General features: G+C 45.8%; 1 protein-coding gene across 2 annotated transcripts in view; it reads left to right on the top strand.

Moving 5' to 3' along the window:
* Nucleotides 1-25025, top strand: part of LOC149339713 (nephrin-like) — a 166955-nt gene that overhangs the window by 137792 nt on the left and 4138 nt on the right. Inside the window, exons 7-15 of one of the 2 annotated variants that reach the window (XM_089548393.1) lie at nucleotides 3635-3790; nucleotides 6655-6747; nucleotides 8487-8672; nucleotides 10256-10369; nucleotides 14432-14567; nucleotides 19978-20115; nucleotides 21278-21353; nucleotides 21434-21510; nucleotides 23409-23584. In XM_089548393.1, coding sequence (XP_089404519.1) covers nucleotides 3635-3790; nucleotides 6655-6747; nucleotides 8487-8672; nucleotides 10256-10369; nucleotides 14432-14567; nucleotides 19978-20115; nucleotides 21278-21353; nucleotides 21434-21510; nucleotides 23409-23491 — 1059 coding nt within the window. In that variant the 3' untranslated portion in view covers nucleotides 23492-23584. The remainder of the gene's footprint in view (nucleotides 1-3634; nucleotides 3791-6654; nucleotides 6748-8486; nucleotides 8673-10255; nucleotides 10370-14431; nucleotides 14568-19977; nucleotides 20116-21277; nucleotides 21354-21433; nucleotides 21511-23408; nucleotides 23585-25025) is intronic. The other variant, XM_089548394.1, reaches the window with a different exon arrangement.

The following is a 25025-nucleotide window of genomic DNA, read 5'->3' as shown; positions in this document are numbered from 1 at the left end:
TCGAGGAACTTGTTTTTGATGATAAAACATATCCTCTAACTCGGTGGTCGAATGCTCATTTCGGAACCGAAGTGATGCAGCTCTCCGAAGAGATTTCGCTATGTAGATAAAACGCGATTTTGTCATAAGAGTTTCGACATGGTACCGTTGAATGGAGGTAGCAAATATGAGTAGGCTACATTTTTGAAGAATAATAGCGAAAATGGGAGAAACGATATATAGTTATGCGTTGACTGGGTTACATGTCATAAAACTGTAGTCGTGACTGTTGTACTTCAAGTTATGACGAAGCACTGGGAAGGTAGATATATTTGTTGCTGGCAAACCATGGCTAGGTGCTTTTATCGAAAGTGCAAAATAATAAGAAAAGACAAAAAACATCATTAGTTTAGCAAAACAAAAACAAAACGAGAGCGAACGACATAAAAGATGAGTAGGGCCACAAGGTCGCCAACATCTGAGATGGGCATTGAAAACTATACGTGTTGTTGAGCCAATATTTGAAATCTCCGAACAGTGAATTGAACGCTCTCTTATTCGGTTTATCGAAATAATCAAACAAACAGTGCGCGCATAACATTATTTGAAACGAATACAATATGTTCTTCAGTATTACGATACTTTCCTACAATTTCAGCGAAATTCGATTAAAGCACGCTGCAACCTTCTCCAATTACTGTTTCGAAAGCAAGGCTCACTCCGACGCTGCAGAGAGTGCTTTAGCGATCGGTCTACACGGGATGGAGAGTTCAGCTACACAATGCGGTCCATTCGTTTCGCGGAGCTCATAACGTTCTTACATGGCCTCAAAGTTTGGGCGACGCGGCAGGTCTCAGGCAGGTTCAGCAACTCTGTTTGTATGCCTATCTCGGAGGCAATGGCTAATGCGTAGTTGTGGCATCTCATGTGCTGAAATGTGGCGCTAGATCATTCGCTGTAGAAAGTTTTCCTATAGGCATGCTATGACGGTGAGAAAGCTAATACGCTGACTTCGTGTTTTGTGCTCCTCAGTGCAGATCAGTGCTGCGTCTGTTGGCAGCTATAGCTCTAACTCCATATGTTATATAACCGTAACTCAGCACCGCCGCCAGCAGCTCAGTGTTTCGCACCAGAAATCGTTTTGTACTGGCAATCAATTCCTATTCGCTTCAATTTTTAGCAACTCTATCTATTCGTATACGACTCGGTTTTGAAGAAGTGCTTTTCGCGCACAACTATTATTTCTCAAAAATTTCTCTTTCGTTTATCTTCTTCACCGTTTTTAAAATGTTCTCAACGTGAACGAAATATGGGATAGGAAACATATACGTGATAAGGGACTTTGCCGGGAGATAAAAGACGAGTGAAGCGTAAGGACTCGTCGAAGTCTGAAATGGGAGCATAAAGACTAGTTCCAGACATAGAAATCTTTGGCAGAATTTTTGTTCGTGACATGGCGTCCTGAGCGGGAATTTAGAGGGGAACTCTAAAAACGTACGTTATAGTGGCCTTTTTAGGGACGAAATCTATGTGTCGTGTCTTTATATTGTCTCATTATAAGAACGTGTGAAACTTCCAACTTGTGGTGCTAAAGCCCATGCAATGGAAGCAAATCTGTGTTATAAAAAAAGCTGAGGTCTAAGCGAGAATAACGAGGTAAAAATAACTTTCTCTCGAACGCGTCGTAAACCGACAAGGCTGCGTAGTGATGGGATAATAGAAACCTCGTGGCACTGATTTCAACTGCTGCTGAAAGCGTCTTCATCCCAAGTCTTTTTTATCGTCTTTAGAACCGAACTAGCAGACGTATGATTAGCTTTTGCGAACAGCACTGCGCAGCAGTACTCTCTTAACTCCGTGAGTTAATATTGGACGCAACAATTAAAATAATTGTCGTTACTGACGCTCGAAATGTAAGCACATTTGGCACAGATGTGTAACTTTTTGCGAAGATTTCAGGACTGCATTTAATTTTAAGCTAGCTTTTGCAGCTTCTGATTAACTACAGTTAACACCGTTGTGGAACCTTCCGAAAGGCGTTATGTAATAAAGAAGAAAGGGCTGGTTTTTTATAAAATTCGGGCATGTCCAAAAAGCGTTTTCCTGCACAATAAAGAGGCTAGTTTTTTTTTGTAGATCCCCAGTAGTGATAAAAATAAATGGCAAATTCTAACGTGCATATCTACATTAAAACAATTCTTACAAAAGAAACTTTAAAAACTATTTCATGCATACATAGAAAAACTAGAGCGTTATTCCATTACTCATCATCTCAGGATTCATGCGCTAAAGCAGAATCATTGAAGTGCCACTCGTTATGAAATTCCGAAGGGATAAGTGATATCAATAGCAGAAAAAGTTAAAGCTGAAGAAAATGTCGCCTGAGGTTTATTCCCCCATCATCCTCGTTTATCGCTTTGAATGTATTTTATTCTGGTCAGGGTATTTTATTTTATTTTATTTTTATTGGTATTTTATTGCGACCAGCAGAAGCTCTAATCGATCATATTCACGGTGCTACCAAGGAAACGCGCGCAATCCACGTTTCGCAGGAACCATCAGGTGCTCGAGAGGCGCACAATTTTCGACTGTAGCACATAAAGAAAATGTTACTTTTTTCTCAATTTATACAGCATATTTAGCCGTAACTGCATTATTTTCGCTACTAGACATATGATGACCTGAAGGTCACGAAACAAAAATAAATTGGGAATGCGAAAATTATGACCAAACTGCCCGTTTTATTTGCTGCGTCCCACCCTGAGACTGCAACCTATGCATCGGTGGGCTGCTACCCCGAGTCTAACATGACACGCAATGCCTACCATTACTAGGACTCCGGGACCAGCACTCATAGTTCTGTTGGCTCTCATCCCATGGCGCATAGCTTTGAACATTCAACAATAACGCGCTGGCATCGTCCATGACGTAAGAAAGAGAATAGCCGAGTGGCTAAAGAACAAAATGTGTAAGACTGCTACGCTTAGCGGCATGTCTGGGCGCTGTCCCGAATTCTTGGTGACGACTGCTTGGCCCGTTTTTATGCACACGTATACCAGGAAAATGGAAATTTCAGAATGGTCTACGTAAACCACCGTCTTCCAACAGCTCAGCCACACTCCCAATTTACGAGCAGACTTCACGCCAAGAAAGAGAGAGGGAGAGAGGTAACACCATGGCCAGTTGGCTACGTTACACAAAGAGAGGAGGTAAAAGAGAGGTCATAGTCGAGGCGGCGACATAGCTAAGAAACTTCAGGAAGCAGAGTTACCAGTGCAAATAATTTCATGCGTCAGCAATAACTTCTCGACTGCATTCCTTTTTACTCATATTTTTGTCGACGTCAAAATGATGGTGTTTAAGGAAATAGCGAAACTCTATATTGACATCTCCAATTGCGCAAGAGACCTCTTCACTCCACTAAATTTAATGCACTTGTCGCCTGGGCTGATGCCGCCTATGCCCAGTAAGCTGCCTCTGTGAAATCCGCCATTCGGAACGCTGCTGCCACAGCCCAGTGGCAAGATAGCTGCTCCCAAAAGGGCAGATTTCAAAAGGTATGCGGAAGGGAAAGAACCCAACTGATTCCGTTGGTGACTATAGGCGTGTGCGCGCTTTCGTTCAATAAAATTTGCGGCGGTGTCCCACGGCGCAGGTTGGCCGGGGCGCGCGGGGCCACTACCACTGCGCGGCGGCCAACAGCCTGGGCCAGTCGCGCAGCGATCCCCTCTTCCTGCGCGTCCAGTTCGCCCCAGTGTGCCACGAGACCCAGAAGTGGATCTACGGTGCGGCCAGGCACGAGCCCCTGCAGGTGAGCTCCTCACTGCGGCCTTCGCACAGCTCCCCATATCCAACACTTTCGGACAAAAACTTTGAAAATTGGAAAATTTTGAGATACTGTTATGGAAACATTGAAGGCAATAGTCCATTCTACTGTGATATAGTAAGAGTATTTCTTTTTAAATTGTTTCCATTGACTGAATCGAACAGCTAAGTCTGCCATTAAAAAAATAAATGGAAAACGCTCTTGTCGACAGGAAAACGTTAATAGAAACAAAAATTCAAGGCTGCCGTCGGGTGATATCAGCGCATATAGTGATTTTTATACTGAAATCTTTTCATTACCAAAAAAATATTACGTTCGTAAACGGTTTCCGGTTCAAAAATTATTTTGTCCAGTATTGTCGGGTATGATTCATTCTAGGACTTTGGTTGCAGTTACTTCTTCAACGGTTCCATAAGGACCTCAGGGCGTTACCATAAACTTGCCATTCTGAGACGCAAGGATAAAAGATAAGGATAAAAATTTTTCACAGCAAAAGTGTATTTAAATGAAAATTTCGAACTACTAACAATGCTGTTACTTTTGACAGATTGGTTAGAGAAATATAAGGAAAATAATGAATACCGAGGATGGTTGCGCTTGTCACCCCCCGTTTCAAAGGCGATGCTCCTAAAATCCATCCGTCTATCTATCCATCCAGCCTACGGCATTCTCTTGCACCAGCTGTAGTGAATTTTGCGTTACATTGCCTCAGCATTGAGGCAAATTTTTTGAATGAACGTGCGATTTTTTTTAGTTGGACTGCGGTATTCAAAGCTACTGCCGCAAGCCTATACGCAGCACCTAGTTATTAAGCAACAAAAAAAAATAATTCTTTAACTGAGGTGTTTAACACTACAGCGTTGAGGCTGACCCCCTGAAACAAGTAGGATGCTAACAGTCCTTCCCGAAAAAGCTCTGTGGTTATACTGGAGTCCCAGAGTGACTCCGTCTTGCAGTCATTTTTTGCACGTACTCGGTTTGTGGCGCTTCGGCGCTCATGAGCGGCTCGCATACGGTGTGAGAGCATCTTTTAAAATGCGCTGTTGCGTTGTACTTGCGCTCAACCTGCAATGTGCAACCTGTAGGCGCCGCTTTTCAGTAGCTTCGGTACTTTACCGCGATGCTTGTCCCATTAGCTAAATTTGTGGTGTTAATATTTGTTATAGCTACAGGCACACGAAAAACTATGAGGAGTAAGCATGGCGCCTCCTGTGCGGGCGTGCTGATCTACAACGATACATGTGCAAAAAGAAAAAAAGAAAGACCGCCCTAACGAAAGCCATCGGCCCATTACCTTCTCACTCTGTTACTTCCCGATAAGTCACGTTGCGGGGTTGCTTGTTTGTTTTGCAGGGGAAAGTATCGACGATTCCTTCACACGTAGCACTGAAGGCAATGAGGGGAAAGAAGTTGATGAGGTTCTCTGCAAGAATGTTTCAGCATGAGGAACCCCGGAAAGGGGTTGCTATTGCAATGAGCAAGCTGTTGCGTGTATAGTATAGCTGTTGGAGGCATTGGTAGCAGTGGCGATTAGGCAGGTTATTGCAAATTAAGCGTGCTCGCGTTGCATGTCAGCTCTTGTTGAAAGGTTAGAAATTATTAGGCGTGCTTAGGCAGAAAGTATTAGGTATGGTTTGAGTGTTTTCAGGCGTGTCTCTATTTTTTTACTTCCCTCTCGCGGTCACTGTACAAGCACTAGAGCGTATTCACCTGAGAAATAAAAATAGATAAGAAACTAGCCCCCCCTTTTTTGCACAATAATGTGTCAAAGTAGACAACTGCATGTCTCGCAACTGAAACCATTTTATACAATTTCTTGTTCCTCTTCTTCAGGAAGGGGGGGGGGGGGGATTTTATCATAATTTAGTCACCACTGCACAACAGACATTTGGCACATCTGGTCGTGTTGCCCATCGTCCGAAACCGTCGTGTGCAACTGCTTCACCTCGTAACTTTCCAGCCACGACAAATGCGCTCTCGTTCCCGTGTCCTGACTAACCTTTCATTTCGCTTCATTTGTGTTATTCCATCTCAATATTATATATTATTTAGAGAACGAGAAAAAACAATTACAACATCAGCCAAAGCCAAACAGCAGGGTTATACCAAGCGTTTTTCAAATAAGTTGACGTTAGTGATGGGAGTAGTTTGAGTCTTTGCATTTTAGGTATAAAAGATTCGACACGCAGGTTGATGCGATATGGGTTTGAAATGTTACCGTATGATTTCAAATCGTTTAAAATGGCTTAAAATGAATTGAGAAACGGTTGCTCAACCGACAGCACAGATTGAGAGCGACGCACTTTAAAAAATATTGAATATTCTAGCAAAAAGATTTCCCATTGTACCCTCGTCTAGGCTAATAACGGGCAGGGTGCTTATAAAAGCATGCGCAATAACTGTACAAGTGAGGAAACTGAATAAGGTGCATCAGCACGGAATGGCTGTTCGTGCGTGTCTGCGAACGCATGTTTTTTTTTTTTTGCGTGAGAAAGAGAGAGGGGAAGTTGGAAGAAGAAAGCTAGATGGCTCCCTAATCGCAACAGGCTCAGTCTACTGTTGGAATCTGAGCTACTTTATTGCAACGATATGACAAGACATTTTGCAAGATATGATAGGACATTTTGCAAAAAGAAAATGCATCTATGGGGAGCCCCGGGGAATTTTGCCTATAACTGTCGTCACGAGGACGATTTTCATACGTTCATATTTCTTTAGCTAAACGCGGTCCTTCTATGCGGTTATGGTTCTCCTGGTTTTCAAAACTTTTTCAATCATCTGTATTTCACAACAGCTACTTTGCGTAACTCCTGATGCGGTAACACAGAACCCCTGTTACTGCTTCTCAGGTGACGTGTGACGTCGACGCCGATCCTCCGGAGGTCACCTTCCACTGGCACCTCAACCACTCGCTGGAAACCGCGATACCACACAGCATGCAGGTACGATTTCAAGAAGAGACTTCTTTACTTGTTTGACCCCGCGGTAAGGAAACGATTACGCACTTCAATGCCGACGGCAGAATCAAGCATGAAAGGCTTAAGGTGCGGACTACGACAAACGCAGTGGCGTACGCCATGCCTTGAAGACGACGCGCCCCGACGGGGTGGCTCAGCGGTTACGGCGCTCGGCTGCTGACCCGAAAGACGCGGGTTCGATCCCCGCCGGGGCGGCCGAATTTCGGTGAAGGCGAATTTCTAGAGACCCGTGTACTGTGCGATGTCAGTGCACGTTAAAGAACACCGGGTGGTCGAAATTTCCAGAGCCCTTCACTATGGCGTCCCTCATAGCCTGAGTTGCTTTGGGACGTTAAACCCCAATAAACCAAGCCAAACCTTGAAGACGACGCACTATAGCATATTGGGAAAAACCAGACTTCTTAGTTTGTCATCACAAGTATTCCGTCAAAGTTGTTGGATTTTAAGAACTAAAAATCGGCATAGGATACGCATTCTTTTCACTCTGTAATGTCATAATCATGCTGACAGCCCTTTTCTTCCCTCCACTGTTACAGCAAAAGGCTCGAAAGTATTTCACACAAAAATTGTTGGATAGCTCATGATTGAAATGCAGTATACCATAAATCAGCATTGGTTCTTAAGTTTTCTTCTCCGGTAGGAGTTTTTTTAACGTGCGCTGACATCGTACCGCATACGGATATTCCTTGGCCTCCTTTAAGGACCGTGTTCGGCTTATTCGACGCAGCGCTAATCTTCAATCGCACTGGCTACAAGTTGCAAGTGAAAGCAGAATTTGTTCGCGTTCGGGCAACCCGCTTCTCTCTTAGAATACCAGATCTCATCTCCTACCTAGGCAACAAAAGCTGCTTCAATAAATGTTCACTGCTCGAAAGTAGCATAGACTACTCTTCGAGGTACATTTTTTGAGCACTAAAACAGCGCTGCCAAAGGCACTATAGGGAGCAAAAGTATGCAGGACGGGTATGGCGAAAGAGAACGCTTCATGCTATAGTGCGGCCTCTATTGGCCACTCACTGCTAGGCGAAGCTCTGACCACTGCATTTTTATTTTATTTTTATGAAGAGCAATTTCATTAAGGCAGAATGTCTACTCAACATTTCATGCTCGCCCCCCCCCCCCCCCTTTCAAGAGCTTCTGCGCGCCACCCCAGCACGAATTTCCTGGCGCCGTCTCTGACTTGAGCGCTTTAATGTAATGTACTGAAACAAGTTTGTCGTTGGCAGACGTTGCAGCTATGCGCCTAGACCACTTTTCGAGCATCCTGGGTAGCTTTGTCCCCGACAGTACATCTTCCAATCGGTCGTCAGCGAACTGCTCATCGTCGCTGCGAACCTCCTTGATTCCTTCCAGAGCGTGATTACCTGGAAACACGTGATGATACCTGCACTTTCGAGCAGTATCGGGGGAGGGGTAAACGGGTGGTAAGGTATGCAAAGTCTAATGTCCCGGAGTTACGTATGCGCGTTGAGAGGTGCCGTAATAGAGGGCTCCGGAGCGGGAAAAAGAGAAAGGACGAGGATATGCAATGCCTATTTTTCTCTGGTGAGTCCGCTAGGAGAACACAGTCAAGCCAAGCACGGGCTTTGGAGGGGGCAACCACATGTGTTTAGATTCGCATAGGAGCAGTGTGCCGAGCACCTGCCCACAGCAGACGCCCCGTGGAACTTCACCTCAGTTAGGGGATTGTCCTTTTACGGCAGGGCCCCACACGTTCGGTGGCCACCTTCATCGCGCGCTCCGAGGCCGACTACGGCGCGCTGAGCTGCGAGGCGCGGAACTCCGTGGGGTCCCAGCGGCGGCCCTGTCTGTTCAGCGTGGTGCCAGCCGGCCCTCCCGAACCACCGGGACTGTGCGCGCTCGCCAACCAGACCGAGGAGGCATTCCAGGCAAGCATTTTCCCTCTGGCTCTTGGAACTTCACTCACTCACTCACTCACTCACTCACTCACTCACTCACTCACTCACTCACTCACTCACTCACTCACTCACTCACTCACTCACTCACTCACTCACTCACTCACTCACTCACTCACTCACCCACTCACTCACTCACTCACTCACTCACTCGCTCGCTCGCTCGCTCCCTCACTCACTCACTCACTCACTCACTCACTCACTCACTCACTCACTCACTCACTCACTCGCTCGCTCACTCACTCACTCACTCACTCACTCATTCACTCACTCACTCACTCACTCACTCTCTCGCTCGATCGATCGATCGATAAATCAATCAATCAATCAATCAATCAATCAATCGATCGATCAATCGGTCAATCGATCAATCAATCGATCAATCAATCAATCAATCAACCTACCTTCCTACCTACCGACACACGCACCCACCCACACACGTTACCTTCTGCCGTCTTTGCCAGTTTTGTACTTTCTTTAAATAACAGGTAAAAGTAACAGACATCTCTTCAGATTCGATAGACCCTCAGTGCTGTTTTCAGTGCGGCTAGATTCATTCGTAGGCTGGCACGCATCGTGGTACAATGGGCTTTTCCTCATTTCGCGATAAACTCACTGTGCCCATTGTGATAGAGTGTACAATATACCTAATTTTTATTCTTAATTCCCCACTGCCAAAACTCGTTGAATGGTGGTTTCACATTCAAAAACGTGCATGCTGACCTCCATAGTTGGAGGAAAACTTCCGTTTGCGCGACGTGGGAGTCGACAGTGTCACCATGGTTCCGATGGCGAGCTTTCCTCACTAATGAACACTTGATAAACGCAAATGTACATTACGAGCTTCTAAAACAAAAGCAGCTCTCTGTTGGCCCTGTGCGCGATTAATTCATAAAGAATTTATTCTTAATAAAAGACCACAAGCGCAGTCTTCAGACTCTTCAGACAAATGGTTAAATATTCAAGTCGCCTACTCCCCGCATCAGCGCTGTAGTGCAGAATATCACTTCGGCAATGCGGCCTTGTGTGCTCGGCTTTGTGTGCTCAGTATTTATTATATCGCTCGAAATGATTACCAAATGTGCTGCTCTTTGTCACTGGCTCTAATGACGCCCACTACACAACAACACGCTGCAACGTTGCCCAATATTTCCGGCCCCTTTATTTACAGATTCAACTGTACCTGTACACCTGAGTGTCTGCACATACAAACATCCAACTAATACCTGTAACACTCCCTAAATGAATGAAAAGTATCAGGAAACAAATGAAATAGAGAAATCATACGTTAAAAAAACATTGTGTTCAGCGGCTCATACGGATGGCTTGTTTAACTCCTTGTTTAACGGTTGCGGCCTTCAGGCCTAATATGGCTCAGTGAGCGCGAAATACCGGCCTTCCTTACTTTGTTTGTTACCACCATTAAGACTGCTGAAGCGAAAGATAAACACAACGCGGATATAGTTAAGATACGGTGGGGCGTCGCACAACGTTCCCTGTGCGGCTTTCACGTCTTTTTTTTTTCTTCATATTGTTATCTTTCTTCTCACTCGCAGGTCCGCTGTATAGAGGGCCACCACGGTGGCCTGCCGCAGCACTTCGTCCTCGAGATCCACGACAGTGGCGGCCGGTTCCGAGGAAACGTCACCTCCCCCACGCCCTACTTCGAGGCGAGTCCAAACCGCCGCGTCATTCGACGCGCAGCGCCTCGGCGCCCGCGGGGGGTTGATCATTTTGTGTTTGTCGGAAAGCTAAGAATAACAACCACCTTTTCTACCGCGCACTTCGCCAGACTTTGTTTTCCTTCGTCTTATCTATGATTCCGGTCGCGCGCTTCGCGGGTGAGCCTTGTTGCTCCGTAATGGAAACAGAGAACGGTGGTCACCATGGCTTCGAAAGTATCCGAAGAAGCCGGCCATTTGCGGTCTTATTATTGTCGTCCGGCCGCTCACCCTTCTTGTATTTGCCACAAATGGGTTTGTTTCTCTCTCCATCTTACCGACGGTTCTTTGAAGCACAGTTGCATTTTACTTTTTTTTTTGCTTCGTGTAGGCCATAAAAGTAAACAGTTTGTCTGGGAAAGCAATTTCCCTTCATCTCGTGCTTTCTACCAGCGAGACAGAAGTGAAACATGTCTCTGAGAGCATTTCGTGGGTTTTGTATTGTCGCAATGCTGCCGAGAAAAATTGGGACTGCATCGCTTTCCCGTTAGCGCGGATGTTGATCCCTTCAGCAGAACGAAATGGGACTGCCAACGTATCGAGTGCGCACTCAGACTAAATTGGTAAATTGGTCCAAGATTTGTGCCGACCGAGAGGTCGCTTCCGATGACGTCATGGGAGATTGTTTGCGGGAATCGGGATTCAGAGAGGTAGTGCGCCTTTCTCCATTTGGCTTATACAAAGCGTGGCTGAAGCCAGTACTAACTACCAAGTGTGACACTCGTGACGTCAAGCGCGAGAAAATTCTTTGTGCGGCTCACCAATTTCTCCACTAATATCACGGCAACATCGACCATACGGTCGTACAGCGTACCATGCAGGACCACAATGGCGAGACGAACGAGAGCACGCGCATGCGCACAGAGCTCTTCCCATTTGTCGCGTCGTCTGCTCGGCTGTTCTGCCGATCAGACACAACCCCCCGCTGCACGCCTGCGCTTAGCGAGGAGACGAATAGCAGGGGTTGTGTCGCGTCCGCAGAACAGCCGAGTAGACAGCGCTGCAACTGGGGAGCACGCTGTGCGCATGCGCGTGCTCTCGTTCGTCTCGCTATTTTGGTCCTCCATGGGACTCCGTACGACCGTCTGGTCGATGTTGCCGCGAAATTACTAAAAAACGGTTCAGACGTGACTAATTCGCTTGCACGAGGCAGTTGGAGACAGGAGTAACACGACCCCTGTGCCATCCTTTGCTGCTCAATACTTCGTCCTCGTCCAGCCTTACTACCGTATATGACGTCGCAAAGAATTCTTCTCTCTATCCGCCTTTTTCCCTGACTAATATGAGGTTAAAAAGTGCGTTAACGGGAGCATTAAAAAACAGGTAGTAAAGATGTAGGATTAGTTTCTTGGGATTCGGAAAGCGTCGTGCCGGTTGCACGGGCTTCAGTGGCACGGCCTAGATTCCCGTTCAGCAGCGATTCCGACAGGAGGCAGTAGAAGCAGAGAAAAAGCAGTTGTTCGATGACAGATGATTTGGGTGGTCTTTCGATTGAGTCACCTACCCTCTTGTCGGTTTCACAGAAGTTCGTTAACGTTTCCATTATTTTTAAGCTCTTCTCATCTACTGGCCGCGCTGATCCTCTGCAGTAACCAGGCGTACTGCTGTCAGAGTCGTTTGCGGAGATATCGCTTTTGCGTATCGCGCCGTTCAAATTGAACCGCTCAGTATTTGCGAGCTCCTGCTAGTGGAGTCAGGCTGCCAGTCAATGTAGGTTCATGACTATTTTGAGGAACGTTTGGTAATGCGCCTAGGTTACCACGCAGTCATGTAGCCTACCTAACCTCCGTATTGATTAAGTGGTCATATTGCGCTGTTATCAATCCTTTCAAACTAAATATGAGTAATGGAACAATGAAAGGTTAATCTCCTGAATTTTGGCTATGGTTATCATCGTCCTCTTACTTGCTCACTTTGCTCCACATTATGGATGACCGATGAAACAAAAGGGGGACGTGATCAGTCGTTCATGTTTTTCTTTCCTCGTAATCAAGTAGCCCACCAAGCTCATGTCGTAGCTTCGAGCGACTGCAAGCAGCATGAATCGCTAGCTCTTATCGCATTTATTAATCCTGCAAGCTTCATGACTAATAGCAACATGAATAAGGAGATGTTTCGTCACATCTGTCAGGAAAAACACTGCCTGCTTGCCAGAACTATAGCATTACACAGAACCAAAAAAAAAAAAACTATATGGCGTGCAGCGTTGCTTCCGATATTCGGCAACCACACTTTTACAGAAAAATGTGCCACTACTCGACTTTGATGCGTTTAAGTGCGGAGGTGTCCTTAACAATTTTCAGTTATACTTTATCCCAGTGAAATGGTTAATTTTCCGCTTGATAACATTTGGAATCAAATTTGGACATATGAAAAGTACAAAGCAGGATTACTATTGCACATGTTGAAATTTTTGTGCTTTTTTTTTAAAACGTCTTTATTTCTGCATTTCGTAGGCCGATACTAGTAAAGAAACGATAGCAACACTAATATTTTTCTTCATCTCAGCACTTGGCAATATTTCGCACTACTAGAAACAGGACGATATTCTAATAATTCCGGTTTGAGAAGAAGAAGTGCACATATTATTTCTGGTTGTCTTATTTTGCAAGAGCAGTCACTATCTGCTTGATTTTTTAACTTAAAGCGTTACAAGGATGCAGTCAAAGCAAACAATATCAAGTACCACGGAAGAACCTGCGATGAACAACAAAATCTCACCATCCTTTCTAAATCAATTATGAAAACTGCTTTTCGCGTCCAGCATCCTTTCGTAACTTGTAAACCCTAGCAAACGGAAGAAACTACTTTCTACCGAAAATATTTTTAGCCAGTAACAATATATGTGGTATTTAAAGGTTTAGAGGTTGGGATAAGGCAGCAAGGCGTATGGTGAAAATGGTGAGATATGGGCATAGTGAAGAAGTCTACAAAACTGTGAGGTGAGCGCAGCCCGCAATAACAACAGGCGGCGTAAAATAGATTCGGATTCCTGGGAATACAGAAAGCGTTGTGTGGAAGATAATTTTTCCTCTAGCTCCTCCAAGGTGCTCTGAATAGTTACCACAATAAAAAAAGTTAATCAGAGTCGCTTCGAAGAATTGTTTCAGTAGGAACGCGGCAACTGCACTGCACTAAAGCCATGTCGCTAACTTTCTTTTAATCTCAGCAAGTTGCTCCCTGCGGTTCTGTGGTGTGTACACAACCACGGTATGGACGCATGTGACGCATTTGTATGGACGCTAGCCAGAGAACATTAAAAAAGATACCAACGCCAAAAAAGTTCCTTTTTTTTTTTGCTTGGTACAAATGTTGTCACCGAATGCGAAGCTCTTTTCCATGACTCCTTAAGCCCAGGTTTCTAATCTCATTTAGGAAATACACAAAATATTGCAAACACGAGAGCGTGCGGAATGGCGACAGTCCTCATGATAGTAGCCTTACTAGCATGAAAGCATCCTTATCGCAGCATCAGCTATCACATCATATGTGAAATTTGGTTGTTGAAACCGAAACCAAAACTACGTAAGAAAAATAAATTCAATCCCCGTTAAAAAAAAAAAAACACGCCCAAGGAAAAATTTGTGTTCTCCCTCTTTTAAGGCAACGTCGAATTGCGAAGAGACTAAAAATACTGTTGAATTGAGATCAGATAGCTATGTTATCTGAATGCAGTTCGTAATTTACAAATGGTCTGGCTAGAGCAGTGCTCATATTGTTACTGGCAAGCACCCTAGCCAGTTACGGCATCCGCCTTAGCTGTTTCCTCACTCGCTATCACCACTGTATACTGCCCTAGTGTCACTCGCTATAGTCAACAGATCAAACTGATGCGAACAGAAAATAATTTTTTATTCCTCCTAATCGTGTTTCATTGACCTTCCCTCAACTGCAGCGATCATTTCGCTCCTGATGGTCATGTACCCAGTCGTCCATTGCGGTACCTGCGGGTGAAAAAAAGCTGAACTGTGGTCTCTGAGTAGGCGTCTGGTGCCGGCGCTGCCTGCGCAGGTGGCGGACCTGCCCTCCGGCAGCGAGTTCGTGCTGGTGGTGTACGCGGCCAACGGGAAAGGCCGCAGTTCCCCGGTGCTGCTGACGGCCGCCACGCTGCCCGCCGCCGCCGAAAGCCTCCTCCACCAGGGACCCGGTGAGTGACCGCCATCCCCCTTCGTTCATCAATTGCTTTTGTCTTCATGTGTTTATATTTAAGGACAATAAGTAAAAGCAGGCAGACGAATTTGGAGAGTTATTTACGTACGCAGATCACCTAATGTCACGCACGTTTGCATCGCTAGACGGCCACTTTTGACGTACTGTAAGAAAATTTATTTATTTATTTATTTAGCAATACTGTAAGCCTTTGACAGGCCTATACAGGCAGTGGGTTACAAAGGTATTCACAATGTACAACACTTTGTAAAATATATTAACACTCGAACTTATTATCTGGAACAGAACATCATTCCAACCAAAATCAAACGGTAGAAAAGAGAAGGAAAAAAAAGCTTCCGCGTTATGGCACTGAGTGAAAGAAAGATTCTACCTTATTGACAAAGCTAGACACAGAATCGTCGTCAACAACATCCCGTGGCAAAGAATTCCAAATCTCTACGGACGACGGAAAAAAAAGAAAACTTAAAAGTATTGCACCGTGTGACGTATGGCCGGATGTGCTTATCATGATTTTTTCGTTTAGTGTGACGGTGTGGTGGCTGCAGATACTGATCTTTGTTGATACGGAGCGACCCATGGCAAAGCATGAAAAGAAACTTCATGGCGGCAACGCGACGTCTACTCGCAAGTGTGGGAATGCCTGCTTGTGTTCTAAGAGCACTGACGCTTTCAAATTCGGGGAGAAACCCCAACTTTCTCGTCACTGTCGCTGTTAGCATCAATCTGGCTGAAGCACCTCACGCAAACTTGCTCGTTGAGCAGCTGGAGGCAGTGGCGCGCGTCACGTGGGGACCCCTGGCGGAAAGAACATGCGTCTATGGCAAGCTCGGAGTAGCTGCGCAAGTGCAAGCCTTGCGTAACGACTGCGAACAAGCCGTAACCAGAGCACGCACTGAGTAGCGGGCGGCGCTGATGCTTCGCAATCCGCAAGAAGCCTCGATTCCTGCCGGTTTCGATTGGTAGTCAGCGGTGGAGCATAGACGGATATCCACGGCCTCGGCAATTGCGACAGCTGCAGAGTTCGCGTCTCCAGAATGTGCCTTTCGGAACGGAGTGTGAGTGGTCCGAGGCCCAAGATGTTCAGAAGCCATCGACAGCCATAGTAGATCACGCACAATAACGAATTCGCCTGGCACCGTGTGTTCGGTGCTTGCGCGCTGTCTGTCAGCTTCCGCTCCTTATCTCTCAATCTGGTGTTCTCTAACGGGGAGAGGGAGAGGAGAATGGCCACCCCGCAGAACCGCAAGGCTTGCTAAGATCCACTTCTCTGCCACATTATGGCAGACGACTCATTTCTTACTTTTGCATTGAATTCTTCCAGTCACTCTACTTCTAAACTATGAGAAACGCCATCGGTCGGGTGAAAAAGCTTAGTTGTCCATTATCTCCTACTTGGGGTTGGCGAGATTCGAGAGCCCACAAATGCCTTTATCGCAAATTATCTTTGCTGGGTCTCACATTACGATCCTTCTGTAGTGACATATTCTCTAGCCCTTTTTTTATATTTACACTTAATCTAATAAAAAAAGAGCAGGTGCACTCCTTCTCCTCCCCTATTCTCGAAGGGGACTCGATCGCTCACCTAAAAAACTATAGGCTGCAGCATTTATAAACTTTATCCCCACTCCGAAATTTCCGGAGCCCTTCACTACGGCGACCCTCATGGCCTGAGTCGCTTTGGCACGTTAAACCTCATAAACCAGCCAACATCTAATATGTCGAAGCAGTTAGGATGATCCTCTTTGTACTTTCTGGCTCAGCAAAAAGCTGTTTGGGTCGAACTACGTTTTTCCTCAGAGGCTGGCCTGGAAAAATTTACTTTTCCAGGTTGACAGCAGCACTTTCTTTGTCTCATGAATATTTATTCCCTACAATCATCAGACGGGTTGCAGAATTCCCGATCAGTGTCCCGGTCCGGTGATTTCATGTCATTGAAGCGGCTGCATAATAACTCAGACAGATATTGCCACAGGTATCGATGGAGAGGACGGTGGGAGAACGCGCAACATTCCAGCAACAAAAGTTGCGTAATGGTTGTGAGGTAATTAGTATCGGAGTGGCTGCCGCGCTATCGAGCACTTGCATCGCAGCATAAAAAAGCGAGCATAAATCCTTTTCTCTCCGTTTTCACATTAAGGGCATGTGGGAACGTTTTGCTGACATAAGATGAGCGCCGATACGGTAATTGAACGAAGTTCATAAATTATTCATGAGGTACCTACTTAATTGAGTGGCTTTGCTGGGTGGGCGATGAATCTACTGCAATGTGCTGTACACATGGGCTATAGGATGGGAAAGCTCAAAATGTGCTTTTGCAGACGTAATCGATCAGTGCCGTCGATGGTAGGAGCCATTTTATCGTATACTGAGGTCCGCCTAAATTACGTTGGCTTTGAGGTTGCCCAGCACAGGTAAATATTACATCGCCCCTGAACAAACGAAGAAGCATCCCTAACAGTTCTGGACAAAAGCATTTTGAACGGGATAGAGTTTGTGACTGCGATTTTTTAATACATTGTGAGATTTCCGTATAACAATCACTATATGCCTATATTTCCCGTCACTATACATGCACAGATCTTCGAGAGCCTATGCGGCCTATAGCGCAACACGCCTGTCGCGCAACTAGTCCCGCTGCTTGAAATCCCCGAGAGGTCACGCGTGTAGTTATCGCTACCTTTTAAAAAAAGAGGAGCCTTAATTGTGTCAATCGTGTCTGCGGCACTGATCTCCACTAGATGGCTGGATGGCACATTCCTGGATTTCACAGCAAGCAAGCGTGAAGCCACTGGAAATTAGACAGCTTCCCTGGGAACTCGAGTGTCTACTGTGCTTTTCACTGCAAAATCTTTCTTCCTTTAGTTCGTAGTATTTTGCACTGATCTCGTGTAGTATCTGCTGTTGTGTCAAATAAATAAGATATCTTATCTCCTGTAATGTGAGCATCGAAGAACCCCGTAATTTCAGAAGAAACTGTTTAAAGCAGCCGTGTCAAGAAGGTTCCACTCTGCTGCCGTAAATTCAAGGGCAAAACCTCTAGACCGCGTAATCCGAAAACAAAATCGATAGGTCTATAAGGTACCAGATAAGTCCACACTTGTGGATGTGAAAGGAGATCTCGACTTTCACCAAGACACGTATGGCCTCCAAACGGCGGCTAATAAAGCTATCGGCTTCGTTTGTGGACCACGTGATCCAGAGACTTTTGTCCCCGACTGTACATCCTTCTTTTCCAATTCCAATGGAGTACAAGTAGAATTATGTAGTCTGAAGTCATAACCGAGTTTTGGCGTAGCAAAGGAAAGGTGAACGACGACGGATGCCCAGTCGCAAACCCCTCTAACGTCCGTTCGAATGGGTATAGAGCGGCAGCCTCGAGTTCCAGGCAGCCGAGGTCTCGTCGCGTTGGTGGTGGGTGAAGACGTCCATGGCTTTTCGACATCGTTTACCTGCCAGACGTGCTTTTGATGGAGCTCCATAGTGCAGCAACGTAATATAGCTGCACCTGCAAAAAGCGCCTAAAATCATTTCCGGGCAATGCAAGAGAAATTACCGACGGGGAATTGGAACGGAGGAGAAGAGCTGTTTTATGTCTGCTCTGTCAAGCATTGCGAATACAAGCCCATTAAGACATAAATTATTTCGTACAATACGAAACAGTGCCCTCCATTGGGAAAGCGGCACCAAGCCTCTTTCAAGCTCTGATGCGAACCATAACAATGTCGGCACCCCATCAGGCAGCGTCCATATCCTCGCTCCTGTTCGATCGAAACGCAGCTCGGTAATGTGGTTACTGCGAAGTCGGCAGTCTGGAGAAGGTTCTCACTTATCCTTTCCTAAATGTGTCGCCATGTGAACGAATAACTCGAACGTAGAGCGCGGGAACATGCTTCACAACAAAGCCTAGCTTTTCGACGCTAGCCTGGTGACTGCAACAGAATCATAATTTCGTAAATCATGCAAAGTTTCAAATATTTAGTAACACTTCAAGCTGTCCAGGCGCATTGGCTCATATTCTAGGAAGGGTTTTTCGTAGCGTAACGGGACTACACAGACTCGAGCAGACAATAACCTGAACGTGTTCTAAATACGTAGTGTCGTCCTCTCGTCAGCTAGTGTCGTCCCGTTGCGCCGCGAAGGACCCTTCTTGAAACGTTGCTCCCGAAGATTATTCTGCTCTTCTTGAGCAGTTAGCGGCACAAGAGGTATGCAGGCATTGTCGTAGGAAAAGGAGATAACGACCAAAAGACGAAATATAAAGTTAACGGAACGAAACTTAAACTAATAAATGTGTTGATGTCCCGCTGTATTCGTTGCAAAATGTTGACTTCCTGGACAAGGCCGCTCAGTTCCAGTGCCTTCGCGCTTGGTCGGCCGATGCGCTATTCAGACCCCTAGTGGAGATCAGTGGTCTGCGGGGAGGGTCCTGAAAGGTAGCAGCAACATCGACTAGACTTTCAAGGCCTCGTTCCTTGATGTCACAAGGAGGAGGCAAGTTCACGCAACACAGTGTCGAATTGAAGTGCGCCTGCCAGTCTCGTGATGCGCGTTATTATCCGGAGGCGCGTTTTGTAGGCGGAAGCATGCGTTGATAGGTTTTACGCGGGTAGGCAAGTGATAACAAAAGCTGGCTACCGTAATAGCCGCGTTCGCATATTCATCCGTGCCCGAGCCATACGGGTATCTTGGGTTCGCAAATTCGTGAGCGCATGCCGGCGACGTGCAGCCGCTTCCGACTTATGGCGTCATGGACAGAGCAGTACACGGCCTTGAATGTCGGTGTGGTTGAAGCCGTGCACGGACGCATGTCGACAAAGCAATGGCAATGGAGGAGAAGAACACGGGGTAGCGGTAAGCGCGCGACGAGAGCTTGGCATTTCGATGTGTTAAGGCGAAAGCCTTTAATGCTTCATCGTTGTCGACAGAAGGTTGTCAGCAGAAGGTTGTCAGCAGAGGTGTCACGCTTTTTTTAGTCAGTCCAGAAAAAAAATCTTTGTGCACGATGGGATTCGAACAACCATCCTTCCGTTCCGCACCCGAGCGTGCTAATGGCTACGCTACTTCCTGCCAACGCATATGTAGTTCTCCTTGTCTAGGACGCTGGAGAGTGTTTGCAGAAAGGCGTCGAATCAGACGGACGCCTCCCAAACGCCCTCCAGTCTCTTCGGCATTTAAGATTCACAAACAATTGTGTACTTAATTAACATCTTAACCGCACATCAGTGACCCAAGCAGCAACACCGCGCTAAAGGCTTCCGCCTCAACGCACTTTAGGTCAACAAAGTGCCTCCCTGAATTTTTTTGCAATGCGCTGGGGTGCGCTCGAATGTTTACCTTACGTCATGACCGGGACCCGTACTGAAGCTTGCGAGTTTCCTTCGCAGACGCCTCGTGGCAGATCAAGTTCAGCCCGGTGCTGGCCGTCCTCATGGCCCTGGTGCTGGGCTTCGCGCTGCTCGCGTTTGTGGTGGTGGCCGCGGTGCGTCTCTGGAGCAGGCACAGCTTCCACAAGGACGCAAACGGTGAAAACAGCAGCCATCTTTGTTTTGCTCTTTCGCGAAAATACAGCAGATGCTGTTCTGTGAGCTGCGGTCAGCTGGACCAGTCGGGTTGCGTTAAAACGCTGTCTTAGCTAAGGTTATAAAACAAAGGCCAATCAAAACTGAAAGAACACGAGGTTTCAAAACCTAATCGTTTCTTTCATCAGGTGTGACTGCGGGTGAGTTTCAGCTTGATTTTTGTGCAAGTTGCAACTCGCCTGAAATCATGCCTGACCAGGGAACCGAGTAAGTTCTGAAATAACGTGTTATTTATTTTTGGTTGCCTTTTTTTCTAACTCAATTTCAATTCCCGTTCCCAACCAGGCGGGTCTCTGTCGGATGTTTTCTTTTGAACATGTCTGAGTTTCCTGTATGCTGAGGCTTATGGGCTTTGTCGGCGTGTCTTCAAGTGGGCGCCTCGAAAAATATTTTACAGAACTGAGCACGGGGAACTAAACCTTCAGCTGTTTCGATTCAGTACAGTTTAGCGGAGAGCGCTGTATGTTGACAGCGCCATATTTTATTGTTTGATGTAGATAATAACCCAGGGCCTGTGCTAGCGATTGTTTCTTAGGTGCTGTCTGCTTCAGAGGAGATTTAAATATAACGTTAAGGAGTTCTTAATTGCATTTCATATCCTGTTGAAAATGTATGGCGTGTTGTTTAGACCAAGCTTTAGCAAGCTCATGGTAACTCGGTAAAAAGACGCGTGATGCATTCGAACCAGAGGATGTACAGTCTTTGCCAAAAGTAACCAGGATAAGCGGTTTGCTTCTCAGTCGCATATTGAAGCTGTTATACCATCCCTCAAGCTCTAAATCTTTGTAACAGTAAGGAAAACCCTTGTCCTCACCTTCCGAGGACTTTTCAATCTTTAGGGAAGCCGTTAGGGCTCTACTGTACGAATGAGAAGCAAACCGTGCAGCCTGGTTACTTTTACTAAAGGCTGTACAATCTGCGCCTTAGTTAGATCATCCTGCGATAATGCCAGCAATGTGCGACCTCAGCACACATCTCGGATCTGCAAAATTTCTTTCTTCCTTATCGAAATCAGCAAACCACTTTCCCCTGGATAAGCTTAATCACTCTCGGGCATGATCAGCATGCCAACAACACCACAGCTGTAGCTGTGATTGTTGCGTAGGTGCTCCTTCGCCTGGAGGTATGAATGTTGCTGCGGTTTGGCTTGCAGGGAGCAAGATGCCCAGCCCAGAAGAAAGGTAAGCGCCTGATCTGCAAATCTAATAGCTTAGCCACCCGTAGGGAGTTTGTGCCAAACGCCGAATTACTTCTGCACCAGGACCTGGATACCGCCCGCACCTGACGTGGTTGACAGGATACAAGTGTCGCCTAAAAATGAGACAACCGAGATGGACAGTAAGTGTGACTTTCGTTGTGCTTATTACCGAAAGTTTTCTATCTTGTTTCATAATTATTTCACACCTGAACATTAAGAGAATGAATATGCAGAAATAAAAAAGCCCCGTCCAGTTCGTTTTCGAACTTATCTACAGCATATTTCGTATGTACTTTGTGACCATCCCTCGCACTGCTTCTGTCTCTACCGTAGACAAGCATATTTTGCCAAACAAAACTTGTCTGTTAAACAAAAGGATTCCCAGTGTGTAATTACAATTTTTGAATTTTTTTTAGTTCCGCAAGGCTCTTTTGCAGCAACCGCGTATCGTCGTTGCCTGAATTTTTTTCTTTTCTTGAGTACGAGAGGGAACTTCCTCGTAAATTGGGCTTGGTGTCGAGGGTTTTTATTTTACAAGTACTCAGTCCCTTTGTACGGTGTCTTAACTGGAAAGAAGGTGCACGCTCAAGCGAGGGTTCGTATTCATGTGTGCCTGCATGTTTTTATTGAAGGTGCAACAGCGTTTTCATACTGTTTCCGAAAAAAAAAAGTACAGTGGTCACGAAAACGTTAGCTGATAGTTTGCTTTGCAAAATTTTTATTGCAATTTTACTTTTAGATATTTTTTCCTAGAAGCACCTTTTATGTTTTTTTTTTTTCATAATTTAGATGACAGACTACAACTCATACGTAACCACGGCTACTATTTCATTGTTTCACTATGGCCCTCTGAAGTTACTTACGAAGTTACGATAACACGCAATTTAAGTCAGGTCGACTCATGCAGGTCAGAAGCCTCAGGAAATACCTCAGCCGCAACCATGTGTTCGCATCATCACCTTCTTTCGCTCTTTGCCTGCCCTGCATATCTCGCGCATGGAAGTGCGCTCGTACGAAAAGCGGCCAAATATCACAGAGCTAAAAGTGTACGAAAATTCGTTCCCTGGTACGCTTGTGACATTATTTTTCCGACCTAGGAATACTGCTTGCCAATTAGAGAAGATGAGGGGATGGCAAGTGTCCTAATGCACTGGACATTGCTCATGCTATACAGCGTAAGCAGTGTCTTGTAACGTAGAGTGCACGCGAGAGAAAAAAATTGGCTGTGGCTTAGCTAAGGTTAAGCCTGGATATTTCGAAGCGAAAAGCTGCGGCGATGCTCGTGGTTTAGGTGATCGTTATACTTACGGTTACACTTAGGGTATAGCTTTCTGGCTTTCCGAAATGTATTGTCTTAGCTATACAAAGTTTGTAATGAGGCGGAGGAAGAGACGCGCATGTAGTGAATACGGTGCTGTCTTAGATGTTTTCTTTAGAGACATGAACTATGGTATTCATTCCTTTCGGGTGTGCAGCAAGATATGAGTCCTTAAAGACCTTGCAGCGCGGTTGTGGTATCAACCGAGATATGACAGAGACAAGCGTCCTTTCCTTTCCTTTAAACCAATTTTCTTTTCATTTTCCTTCCCGTACGGCGCGGTTGGGGTGTCCACCGAGATATGAGAGTTTCCTGGCGCACTGTTTGTCTTTCAATATGTTTTATTTGTGATATTTTATTTCTATCATGTCTTTTTTATTTTTGTTTGTGTCAGCAGCGGCGGCGGCGGCGGCGACGGCGGCCACCTGCGCTGTGCGTGACGTCACTCGGTTTCGCGCATGCGCAGAAGTGGTAAATCTGGGCTCCGGCTCACGCGAAGCGCGGTGTTGACTAGCCTAGTGAAGCTTTTCTCTTTGAAAAAATATATTTAGTCACACCATACCAAGTGCGCATTGCATCTCATGCTTTCACTAAAGCCGCCCTCAGTCGTCGAGCGTTATGCTGGAGTGCCCCTGTCTATGCACACGAGGCACTGTATAAGCAATGAGCACTCAAAGCGCCTTCTCTGATCTCCCCTTTTCCTCCGCTTTGCGACCTCAGCGTTCGTGTCGGCCAAGGGGGGGCTGTGCATGGCGACCCTGGACCAGGACCAGAGCGTCATCAACACCTTCATGCAGCGGTGATGCACGACGGGGCCGAGCCGCGAGCGTCCCACGCACCCCGTCGTTGTACAGCAGTGACGCTCGCCGCGAGCCCGACAGGCCACGTTCCCACTGGTGAGGAGACACCGCCGCAGCTTCACACGCTGGCCTTCCCCCTGCGTTCTCTCATTTTAAGGCGAAAACCTTCAATGCCGCATACTGTCGTTAGAAGCCGTGCCGGCAGATTTGTCCGCGTTTCGGCGTCACTACTTAAAACGAAACTGCGCCGAGGCTGGGAATCGAACCAGGGCCTTTGGCATTTGAAGCGGAGACGCTACCACTCCGCCACGAATGATCAAGGCTTGAGCATGAATAAAGGCGCATCTAGCGAACGCATGGCTCTCGTAAATGAAAAAAAAAATACGAAAAGAAAAAATAAAAACAACAAAAATAAGAAATAAACTATTATAAAAAATAAAAAATAAAATATGAAAGATAACAGTAAATAAAAACAAACAGTGCCCTAGGAAATACTTTCGCCTTGTAGCGCTTTAGAGAGCCAAAGTGCCCCCTGAATTTTTGTGTTTGGTCTTGCCCAGAGCAGCCCGTTAGGAGGCATGTGCTCGTGCTTGAATAGGTGCAATAAGAATTTCAAACTAAAAGGGTAATGGTAACGAACGTATCAAGCTTCGCCTCTTTTTCAAAAGCAGCGGTAAGTTGTGTTTGCAAGTGTCCATAAGAACTGCGGGACGCTTTGTCATCCGGATCAGAAATTACAGCAATTTTTCAGCAGGGTTAACTAGCTTGGAGATTAAGTCTACCAGAAAAATGAAAAGGTTTGGCGATCTGGTAATTTGCATGAGACACGTTAGTCTCGAAACAAAAATTAAAACGCAACGGCTGCGAAACCCAATCTTATATTCTTGGCAATCGATAAAGGATTATATGCACCAATAAAGCAAAATGTCCGGGCTTCGACATTTTGGTTTTTACTAAAATTTTATTGGGGCAACGAAAACATCGATCGGAGTAGCCCTGTGTTCACCTGTTAAGGCACTAGAAGTAACATCTTAATATATCTTAAATTTTTTCTTCATTTTTCTAATATTCATACATAAGACGTTCTAGAAGTTTACTTCAATAGCTTAAGATGAGTGAAGAAAGTAGGGCGAGTTGGTACTTATTCATTATTCACAACAGCGCACGAAACACGGACAAAAGGGGGAGAATCGACAACACAAGCGCTTGTGTTGTCGATTCTCCCCCTTTTGTCCGTGTTTCGGGCGCTGTTGTGAATAATGAGTAGCTTAAGATGCTTTAAAAACTAATATCAATTTTAGTTTCATCTTTAAATGCTCTCAGATGCAGTCAAGAAACTTTCGGATAACCGCTTTCATTACCAAGCTGTCGTATTTCAGCTTATTAAAACTTTTGAGATTTCTCTCAATTTTCATAAAACTAAGACGTGCACTGTATTCCTACTGCCAATAGGCGCGCTACCTCCTGTGTTTTTGTTTTTTTCGTGGGAAAGAAATGAAAAAAAAAAGGCTTTACCTCAAACTAGTGGAGTGGTCTC

Source organism: Amblyomma mixtum, chromosome 6 (assembly GCF_055824585.1).
Source record: "Amblyomma mixtum isolate Tamu chromosome 6, ASM5582458v1, whole genome shotgun sequence".
NCBI classification, from domain to species: domain Eukaryota; kingdom Metazoa; phylum Arthropoda; class Arachnida; order Ixodida; family Ixodidae; genus Amblyomma; species Amblyomma mixtum.
The sequence above is the reverse complement of the archived record's forward strand: the minus strand, read 5'-3'. Positions and strand labels throughout refer to the sequence as shown.